The sequence below is a fragment of the Alosa alosa genome, chromosome 12, assembly GCF_017589495.1.
Source record: "Alosa alosa isolate M-15738 ecotype Scorff River chromosome 12, AALO_Geno_1.1, whole genome shotgun sequence".
Lineage (NCBI taxonomy): Eukaryota > Metazoa > Chordata > Actinopteri > Clupeiformes > Clupeidae > Alosa > Alosa alosa.
The window spans coordinates 7,588,421-7,599,672 of record NC_063200.1 but is presented as its reverse complement, the minus strand read 5'-3'; the positions used below and the strand labels follow the sequence as shown (position 1 = coordinate 7,599,672).

Below are 11,252 nucleotides of genomic sequence, written 5' to 3'. Positions count from 1 at the left end.
TTAGTTTTAAACAAGAAGAAATGACCAGTCTCAGGAAATGCCGCCGCCACCCTCTATTCAAACACGCAGCGTTTTGTTTGAGACTACTTCACATGGCAGTGATTCTACTTCTTAGATCCAGTCAGCCCAGGGATGCCACTGAACATTTTAAACTACATCTCCTGTGCATGGTGTCTATTCCCAATTGGATGCATCCCAGAACGTAAATAAATAATATCATACTGACACAACCACAGCACAAAAAAAAAAAACCCTGTATGTACAGTATGCATTCACGTAGAAAAAAACTGCAATGGATACACACTAAAACACTGTCAAAAACCTCAGAGATGTAGCACTGAGGTTTAAGACTGTTGTCAATTGCCATTCAAGTGAGGGGGCACACAAATGCAATAGAAATCTGCTGAAAGCACACTCAAGTTGACACTATCAATGACAGTCCTCCAAATGCAATGCAATAAATAGTGTAGTCTAGAACAAACACAGCGCACTAGAGTTCACTTATGCAGTTTTGTGTCTCAAAAATGAAAACTTCAGACTCAAAAAGGAAAAATTGTACAAAAATATAACTGCTTTTGGCATTAAAAGCCTTTTTCAAGTTTTAAAAATAAATATTTCCTTGACACTCAAAAGTCTGTAATCTACTTTAACAATTTCCATGAACTCACTCCAGATTGATAAGAATGTATATATATATATATATATATATATATATATATATATATATATATATATATATACTATATATATAAATAGTTGTTCTATATCTCTGTATTGTATATGAAAGGCATTAGTAGCAATTCAGTGCACAAAAAAATGTATGTAAAGACTTAAAGATCTGCTTAGATTATTGAAGCCATCAGCAATATCTGAAAAAGCAAGCACTCTCTTTGCACGATCTTTGACTGAAATGCAACGTTAGCCATGTTATAGCAAAGTAGCCAATGTTTAAACTGACACACTGCCAAGGATATGAAGATAATCTGATTTACGTTTCATAGTGACAATCTTGAGTTTTATTTTTAGGAATCCACAAAAAATACCAAGTAGTTTTCAGAAGGAGTAGGTTGTATACGGTTGTATACATTTCATGTGAGAGATTTGAGATAAATATCAGACATCATTTAATGTTATGATTTATGTGCAATATAAGTCCCAAAAACAGTGTCAATAAGACACTGGTATTTCAACCTGTACAGTTCCTTTACACAAACAACATAAATAGTATAGATATTTTTTGCATAAATAAATTGCTTTTGAAAATTCTTACAAAAACCAGACAATGCAAAACAAAATAAAACAAAACAAAGAGAAAAAGCAAATACTATTACTTGAAAAGCCCTTCTCTATTTTTTTCAGACTGGCTTTCTCGATGTAACCCAAAATGTGATTCTTAATATGATAATATTCTCCCTTTCTATTTCTCAGCATTTTGTCCTTTTAGCACACAAAAAACCTTAAATAAACAGAACTGATGTGGTTTAAAGTGGCAGCCCCGCACACTGTTGCTTGAGGTTAATACATGCTGTCATGGTAGACGCATGGTATTAACGCATTATTAAAGGTGTGTCTTTAATGACGAGGAAATACAGTGCAAAAGGTCTTTGTCTTGGAATGCAGATTCATTTCACTCAGGCTCAACCAGAAGAAGTCAAAGTACCATTGATAGTGCTCTGTTGTTGCACAGTTATAAAGTCCAGGCCGTACAGATTTATTTCGTTTAAATATGCTCTCTTTTTTTCAAAACTACTCTAAATCTCAAAATAAACACAGTCATTTAGTACACATTTAAAAAGTTGAAAGTTCCACTTTTGTCGTAAAAAGGTAATTTTTTGTCAATATTCACAAATTGCACAATAGTAAAACAAACAAACATACTAACAATATGCTCCACTGGGTCGTTGAGACATGATGACTTAGACAAAATAGAAGAATCTGCACTGATAACTACATCACGACACAGCCAACTAACTCAGTTAACGTGGGTATATTTTGACCAAGTTCTAATACCTGAAGCTTCCGTTGCAACATCTACAGTTAGAGGTGCAAAACTTTTTTTGTACTACACCCACAAAGCCTTTTCTGCTGCTGGTCACTTTGAAATGTCTTAAAAGTCAACTCCACGACTCTAGTGCATATAATTTCAAACGTAATTTAAGCACACATTTTACCCAGCAACTCATTGTATAGCTGACCAAAAAACTGAACATGAAAGAAAACTCGGAGTAAAAAAAAAAAAAACCCCAGCCATTTCCCCCTTCTGTCTCTCTCGTACAGAGAAGTGGTGAGTGTGTTGATTCACTCGTGAGCTGGGGTTGAACACGTCTCCCGAGGGTCCTCGAGGGGGCGATTATTATGATTTTTTTGTGTGTGTGAGGAATCCCCACTCTGAGTCAACTCGTCGTGTCCCACAGTGAATCCACGATGTTTGAATAGACCGTGTCATTCAGAGGTGCAGGCCCTGCTGTGTGTGTGTGTGTGTGTGTTTGTATGTGTGTGTATGTGTGGCTGGCTGTGATATTCCTCAGGGCTATGGCGAACCTGGCCTGGTCTCCCCTGTGCCTGGGTGCCTCCAGCTAACCTGATCGAGTGCAAAGTGCCAAAACAATAAAGCAAATAGAGCACACTCCTCACCCTTATCTCAGAGGTGTGCTTGTGTGTGTGTGTGCGTGTGTGTGTGTGTGGTTAGGACATTTCCCTTTGAACCATACCATCTCTTTTGGGTGGCATTCCCGCAGCTCTCCTGTATTTTCAAGGAGTGTCTTCTGTGTTTCCAATGATTCATTTGCAAGGGGCCCAGGAGTCAAAGTGTCCTGAAATGTTCCTTGGAGGATCCCCCCCCATCCCTTCCTCCACCCCCCTCTTCTCTCTCTCTCTCCTCTCGGCAAGGCAGTGGCACCAGGAGGGGTTTCCCCTTCTTTCGCACCTCTCAGCACTATGACCTCTGTTACCATCACCAAGTCCAAGTCATTTCTCCACACCACTGAGTCAAACCGCGACGGCAGAACAAAACTGAGAGAAAAGAGAAAGAGACAACGACTAGCAACGAGCTAGACCGAGAGCGAGCGAGTGAATGAGAGAGAGAGAGAGAGAAAGACAGAGAAAGAGAGAGAGAAACCTTGTCTCCATTGTTTTCAGCAGCTGGTGCTCTCCCCACTCTTGGCCATGGTGGCGGAGCTGACTGCTATCTGGCAGCCATTGGTGACATGATTCATGACTTTCTGTTTGAGCTGGGCCACCTGCTCCCGCAGGATGCTGGCGGTGGAGGCCAGGTCCGAGTTCTGTGTCTTGAGCACCTTCACCTTCTCCTCCAGCCGCGAGATGCGTTCCAGCTTGCGCTTGCGGCACTTGGAGGCGGCGATGCGGTTGCGCAACTTCTTGCGCTCGGCCTTGATGCGCTCCTGCGTCTCCAGGTCGATGGGCGAGAGCGACGGTGGCGAGCTGGCCGGGTCGGCGCCGGGCGGGTGCGGCACCTCGGGCACCGTCTGGGGGGCGTCCATGTGCCCTCGGCTGTGCGGGTGGTGACCGCCGCCGTGGTGACTGCCGCCGTGGTGACCGCCGCCGTGGTGACCGGAGGGCCCGCCGCCGCCGTGCGCCACCGACGGGTAGGGGAGCTGGCCGCCAGGGTACGAGGACGAGACAGTCAGCGCGTTGGGGTTGTAGCTGCTCAGGTTGGTGTAGATGGGCATGTCGCCGCCGGACATGGCCATTCGCTGGTAGGTGCCCTGGATGGACGAGGACGGCGACATGGGCGCCCCCACCAGCTGGTTCTGCTTGTGAAGCTCCGCCAGCGCCTTGACGAAGCCGTCGGCGAAGCCCTCCTGCTCGTTGGTGGCCTGGTTGCGGTACATGAAGGGGTTGCCCGAGGCGTTGGGGGCCGGACTGGTGGTCACCAGGCCCTGGTTGGAGTGGATGATGAGCTGCTCCAGGTCCGGCGAAGAGAGCTTGAGAAGGTTCATGTCTTGGTGTGCCGCCATCAGGGCGCTGTTGGTGTTGCTGTTAATCCCCAGGCTGTTTGGGTGGATGTTGCCGTTGCTGCCTGGCTGACCCTGAAGCATTTTCAGACCCGACGGGCTTCCCACCACACCTTGGAAGTGATGGGCCGCCATGTTCTTTTTGCTCATCATCTTGTGGGTCTGATACCGTTCGTAATCTGGCATCTGCCCAAAGTTTGGCACGTTTGGTGTGTCATCGTGATAGAAGGGTGTTTCCATTTTACCCGTCATTGACACAGTAATGGCAAATCCTCATAATCTGATTAGCAGGTATCAGAGGCTGTAGTTGTCCCACATATGCATTGTGTGTGAGCGCCAGGAGTTATTGACAACAAAGTTTTAAGGGGGAGGGTCTTGATCTCAGATACCTGTTAAAAAAAACACAGACAACCATTACGACTAGCACATAACAAAGCATGATTTCAAGATCATCATCACAGTAGATCCAACATGTAGAAAGCGTTGTAGCCTATATTCCAACTTTGAGAAACGATAAACAGTTGTACTCCTCACTAATTGATCTCAGACCACATAATGATGTACTCCACTCGACCTTGAGCGTCTTCAAATTGGTCACCATCCTGCTTATAGGCGAATTCTAAGGTGTTTATAGCATTTCTGACAAACACACAAGCATTGGACTTCCCAGATATTATCATCGGTTACTGTAAACGGCAACCCACACAGGCTTTGCCAAACTGAAAACTGTCAACAAGAGAGAATGCCATAAAATGTAACCTTAAAAGCAATTGTGAAACTTAGACTCTACAATCCGTTGATAGCCTACATTCCCGCGTCTTTACGGAATGTGGATCTATTAAAACACGACCGCATACGCACCGAATATTTCGACCGCGCCAGCTATAACATACGCGCGTCTTTTGACAAGTGACTTATGCTACATGAAAGCTATACGCATAAAAGTGTATGAATAACTTACAAGGGATGAACCACCTTGCTTCGAATCCGTTTAGGCTACGTGACAGGAAAACCCAGACAGCCTACTACGATAAATAGTTTCTATCGCTGGTGCTTGTGAAATAACCTTCCCATGAAAAAATCCAATGACTCAGTGGTCCTCGATGTCTGATTACTCAGACCGCTGAATTGTGACATAAAATACACGTAGTTACATTACCCACGCACTGAGCGAGCCGGCTCGGCTCGGCGTCCGCGATGATCTCTTGAAATACAGTCAGCTACAGTAGCCTTTTTACAGCCAGGCAATATAAAATCCCAAACCGAAAGCTATGTCGAATTACAGTCTTCAAGCTATATGCACTACTTACAGCGGTGTTAAAATCCCGTTTTTTTCTGATGGAGATGTTTTCTTCATAGAACCATCTAGTCTTAGAATGAGGGAAGACGCGTCCGTTCACCTCAGTTGCTTTCCTCGTATGCCTGTTATGCCGCTCGCTGACAGTTCGACTGTGGGACTTTCTGCTTGGCTGATTACTAATAACACACGCCCTTCTCTCCAGTTCCTGAAACTAGTCTACATCGGTGTCACAGATTCTCTGACGCCTCCTCCGCTTCGCTCAAAGGATTTATTTTATTGGTCATTTGCAAGCCGGCGGCCGATGCGCAATAGGTTATTGTAAATTGCGCTGTTGTCTTACAAAACATGTAACGCAAGAAACTTTCTTGGATGCTAGTGCCCTCATGCGACGCTGGGTCAAGGTCTTTAGTTTAACATAAGTGTGAAACTGAATGCACAAAACAAGAATTTTACAAACCATGTCATATGTCACACGTCAGGTTCTCGAGGACTGTAAAGATAACGCAATATTTCTCACCATTTCAAGTAGTCCGTTGAGGGCAGCAGAATAACCGTCAACCATGAGTTGTCTTTTCAAAGGTTATTACGCAAGTTATTACTGTAAAGATTTCACAAGATTTCACAAGGAGGGTCAAATTATTTAATTTTGAATTCACCAGAAACTGAATTTTCATTCACCTCTGAAGACAATAAATGAGGGTCTTCCCGTAGCCTATTTCTCCCATGCCACAAACACAGAACTTGTGAGGCTTATAGAAAATACTTTACATACAGTTTTTAATGACATGTTGCCACTCTACAATGTCCATGTCAAGACATTTCAAGCAAGTTCAATCACCACATAGTTTCTAGACACAAGACTGAAATAAACTTTTATTTACACTATGTCATATTGCTTACTGATCAGAGAGTGAAGACAAGTATCACTACCACTCTGTTGCAAAATGATCACTTTCACTATCATGCTGCAGGTCAAAGGAGAGGCGCCATTCATACACGCACACAAACACTAGACACACGCACACACAAGCATGTGCAGTCTGTTGAACTCTGAACTCCTCACAGTCATATACAGATAAAACGTTTTCAATAGATTTTGTGTTAGGGTTGGTATATGGGGCATATTTCCGTTTGCATATATACAAGAAACTTGTTTGTGTGTGTGTGTGTATTTTTTGTGTAGCTGAACTCTCTCATCCCTGTAGGAACTGTCAGGAAGAGGCTGTGTATGCGAGGCAGGAAGGGCCTAATATACGTACTGAGGGTTGAGGACAGTGTCAACGCCGACAGCAACAACACAGATGCCCTCTGCTCTGGGCCGCTGCGCGGGCACCGAGCAGCCCTCTCTCTCCCTACACTGCTCTCCAGTCTGCATTAGTTAGCTGCTCTGAAGGTGATTTGCTCCAGGTTATTATTCCCCCCCCCACATACACACACACCCCACCCCCAACTAACATCCACCTCACCTACCCACCATCCACAGCAGCAGCCCCCTCCACTCTACACATACCCCCCCAACCCCAAAACACATGGTTGAATTTATAATGATGATTTGTATGTATGCTTGTTTGTGTGTGTGTGTGTGTGTGTGTGTGTGTGTGTGTGTGCTTAATTCCTTCAAGGTCATTCAAGACGCCTCAAGTATTTTCTCTGTGCGGATGATTGAGCTGCGAAACGCCTTTTCACGCTACCGCTCACCTCTGATTGGCTCGGTTTTGCTGAGAGGAGCAATGTGAACGAGCACAGTTCATCGGCACAGACAAACCACAGCCAGGTAGTGGACATGAAGGGGAGAGACTCCCAAAAACGCCCTTCACTGACCTCTTTTTCACACACAAGAATGCTAAATCAGGCTGATATGTATTTTTTTTGTGTGTGTGTGTTTATTTGAGCCAAAAGCATTCCATGGCCCAAAGCCCTCAACTAGTTTGTGTGCACTGTGTGTGTGTGTGTGTTTGATGCTTAGTGAAAATCTGTCGATTTGAAATGGAAAGTGTTTGGATTTAAAAATATGTGCAGAAATATTTTTATATAAAGTAAGTTAAGTTCATTTAGGTCCTCAAAATGTTTTTATTTTTTTATTAAAGAGATAAAAAAAAGTTACAGTTACCATGGCCAATTCAATCTGGCCAAAGAAATGGGGCAATTTGCTAAAGATTTTTTTGTATGGCATTTCAAAGGCCCAGAAGTTTGTTTGGTAGATTTTCCAATCTAATGATTTTGCAATAAAGCTGATAGAAATAATCTCACATTCTGGAGCCTGCTGTCTGATACCACAGGAGGCCTGGGAGGACATTACATATTGCTACCGACCACATGGATCACTGGTCTTGCATACAACTCCAATATAATAAGTTGGTCTACTCTTCCCTTAAATAAAACCAGAGGATTGCTATATTCACATATGGACCGGCATTACAAACAGATGTTGCAGGTTAATGTTAATGATGAATGATCAGTTAGGAGTTTCTCTATTTTTGTTCTACTGTGTGTTTCCTGCTGTCAGCTGAATGCAGAATGTCATTATGCAGAACGATGGGGGTGTCCATTAGCTGGGCTCTTTTCTGCTTTGCTGAATGGGGAGCCGCTTGAGTTGTGTGAACCTCCTCTCTCTCTCTCTCTCTCTCTCCGCCTCAGCTGCGTTATCCAGAAGTCATACAACGGGAGCCAAGGAGCGTGGAGGGAGGAAAAACAACTCTAATATAACGCTATTGTCAAACATCATAAGAGCACTGCAGCAGAAAAGAGTTGACACTTTCCACTTAGAACAGGCTTTTTTTCCCCTCTCCTCTCCTCTCCTCTCCTCCCCTCCACCACACTCCCTCCCTTCTTGCAGCAAACGGCTGTGCTGCTACCACCGCTCTGGTTCCCACAGTCGCTCAGCAACATCACACTGGCAAATTCAATCCACGCGCACGCCGGTCCAAAAAAAAAAAAAATAGTCTCGACTGACGGCTTCATTTTGAACCAAGGCCAGACGGTTTTGCTCGCTTCCTTCGTCGGTAGACGTTGAGGAGAGTTTGTGCTTCTCATTGCACCTGACCAAGGGGAAAGGCTTCAGTCTGTATACACACACAATTATCTCACCAGGTGTTAGATAATTACTTTCTGTTTTGTCAGACGTGTCACTTGTGGCAGACCTGGCAGAGTCAACTTGATGGACAGCCGGGACTAACTGGGAGGACAAGTGTGGCTGTCCAAAAGGTGCATTGGAGAACTTCAGAGGCCCTCGAAGCCTCTCTTCTACGTCCAGCGAGACAACATAAAAAATAATAACAGAAACAGGAAGACCAACGTTGCCCCTGCACACCCCCCCCCCCCCCCCACACACCCTCCACGAGACGAAGGTTTGTTTATTTAGCGGTTGGGTAGCTACAGATATTAGTGGAATAAATTACCGAATTCAGAGTGCCTTTGAACAAACAGGCCCATGAGGTAGTGTCTGAGAGCACAGAATAAACATTTATTTGTGTAGAGGAGAGCCTGGGCCGGTGCCATCGTCTCGGGGGTGTGGAGGAAGAGGAGGACCGGGCTGAGCCGAGCTGAGCCTGATTACAGCAACACAGCCGCTGTGCTCTCCTCTCCTCTCCTCCTCTCCACTCCACTCCAATCCCAACCAGTGGCAGACAGTTTCCAACCTCCACCCCGACGCCCAGTCCGCACCGAGGATTTTTCTTTCATTCTCATGCCCTCTGAAGTCCATCCTCCAGGCTTCCTCTCCAGTCTCCATGCACATCTTCCCAACCCTCTCCAGCACCCCCCTCCCCCCATACACACACACACTGACCCAGCCCCCCAGCTTTAAGTCTCCACTCCAACCACCCACCCACCCTCCCCACAACCATCCAGCCTCCAGCCTCTCCCCTCTAGCTGCATGCCTCTAGCCACTAGCCCTCCTACTACAGCCTGTGGTCTTGGTTTGCTCCTAGCTGTTCGACTTCATCCTCTAGACTCCTCCTGTTCCAACCCTCATCCCTGAGGGTCCGGTCCCTACCCCCGGCTCCAGCCCTCAGTTGTCCAGTCCAGTCCAGTCCTCGCCTCTCCACCCTCTAGCCTCTGAGCTCTCGCTAGACCTCAACCCTTGTCCTCCATCTGGTCCCTGCCCGCAGTGATGACAGCGTCGCATCCTTGATGTCCGCTGAAGGAGAGATGCTTCCAGAGACTTCCGTTTGCAGCATGCTTCGCAGAGGCAGATGCAGTGCAGGCAAGGTTATTGTTCTCTATCATTCAGTTCAGTTCAGACAGTTTAATTGATCCCAAGAAGGGCAATTCATTCGCTGCTTACCCATTCCACACACACACACACACACACACACATTAAAACTTCCAGGCAAACTAGAGCCAACAGATCATATGCATGATATGAATGGGTCACAGGTACAATGATCAGTATAAAATAGAGAAATATGACAGGTAAATAGCATAAATGTTCATTTAAATAGTAATAAATGATCAATTAAGTGCATTTAGTAGTTTTCTGATTATTCAGATTAGAAATCTTCCATAATACCTCTATTGCATTTGGCACCAGGTTTGTTAACAATACAATTTTGGCTTGTTGGAAGTAGCCTACGGTTTCTTTTCACTTGGCAGTGTATTGTAATTTAAAAACAAATTTACATCAGCCGTTGTTCAAAGAGGAACCCCCTTCTACTCAGACAAAGATTTTCATGTACAGCCCTCTATCCTACTGATGACAACCTCATATCTAGAACAGTGTGAGCGACCTGACTACATTTTGTGTTTGTGTAGGATAGTTACAGTAAGGTGACTCTTGAGATACACTTTCAAATAGGCACAGCAGCTTTTACAATGTTAAGTAGCACAAACATTATTGAATCATGAAATATTTCAGTCCAGTGAATTGCATATGGATTTGAATCACTATTTGGAAAATTAAGAGGTGTTGTGAGCCCCATCTTAATTGTGATGAGTCGGACTAAATTTACATTACTGAAAAGGAATCTGATGCAGATAATAGACAATTCTCCAGGCGGAGCATAATCTTGTATCTGTGTTCACTTTGCTTTGGTTTTCCTGCCAAATGTGTTTCAAGGCTAGGTCTGTCAGCGTCTGTTATTTTCAGCAAGCTTGCGAGCCATAAGACAGCTTTTGCTACCAGTGGGCCTGTGGTCTAATTATGCACTTCTCCGTCCACTGTTTATATGCAAACTTCTGAATACCATACCAGATCCATACTTACACTTGGTAATCAGTAGTTCATTGTGTGCTGCTTCCATGTAATCTTATCAAGCATTAGAAACATACTACCATTACTGGTCTTACTCATTACTCACACCAAAGAGGTGTAATTCTATGGGTCCTAACAGGGCTGCGCACACTGAATGTGGATGAATTACAGACGGGCACTGGTGAGACGACCAGGGCGCAAGGGGCCAAAAACCTTTGAGTCCTTCTGCCACGTTCGGTGGGACAACTCAGCTCCTAAATGAGTCACCGTGTATACCATTTGGGTTGCCACAGAAACACCGGCTGGAAGACATACTCAGACATTGAAGTCCTCCCATGAATTGCTCCATGTCACATTTGAACCAGTCAAGCAATTTACATTTTTACATTATGCAGATGCCATGTCTCCAGCCAGACACAGTGCTGAATCCCAACTTGGACATATTTTGTGACCGTTTGCAAAAACCACCATACAGCTTGAAATAAAACTCCCAGCTCTCATGAATGTGAGATGGTCATCAAATTATTTGAGTCTAGACCCCTGTTGTGGAGGCAGCAATCAAGCCGTGCCTTGTTGAGAGGCTCAAGCAGCAGAAACTGCTCATACACACACCGTCCTATTTTTATATTCCTGGCCGTCAGCCTTTGGTGGAGCACTGACTTTTCAGGAGCCAAATGTCAATCACGAATCTCTTTAAGAGGCTTGGCAACACCTTGGCCGTCTCTGTGTTTTTGTACCGAGAGTGGCAAATGGTAATTACTTTCAACATCTCACGTTGCCTGTTGCT

The 11,252-nt window shown here is 44.8% G+C and overlaps 1 protein-coding gene and 1 long non-coding RNA gene across 3 annotated transcripts in view; one reads left to right on the top strand and one right to left on the bottom strand.

The window, feature by feature from the left end:
- Positions 1 to 7,502, top strand: part of LOC125305070 — a 16,467-nt gene extending 8,965 nt beyond the window's left edge. The window contains exons 3-4 of the long non-coding RNA XR_007195331.1: positions 6,480 to 6,667; positions 6,897 to 7,502. This is a non-coding gene — a long non-coding RNA (uncharacterized LOC125305070). The remainder of the gene's footprint in view (positions 1 to 6,479; positions 6,668 to 6,896) is intronic.
- june (JunE proto-oncogene, AP-1 transcription factor subunit) lies at positions 2,234 to 5,431 on the bottom strand. Of its 2 annotated transcripts, none has more exons than XM_048259675.1 (2): positions 5,285 to 5,431; positions 2,234 to 4,363 (listed from the first exon to the last, which is right to left on the bottom strand). In XM_048259675.1, exon 2 carries the CDS (start codon positions 4,224 to 4,226, stop codon positions 3,135 to 3,137), a length of 1,092 nt encoding a protein of 363 aa, XP_048115632.1. In that variant the 5' UTR covers positions 4,227 to 4,363; positions 5,285 to 5,431; the 3' UTR covers positions 2,234 to 3,134. The 2 variants fall into 2 exon arrangements, with proteins under 2 accessions (XP_048115632.1, XP_048115633.1); XM_048259676.1 differs by lacking the exon at positions 5,285 to 5,431 and adding an exon at positions 4,936 to 5,268.
- Positions 7,503 to 11,252: the final 3,750 nt, after the last annotated feature.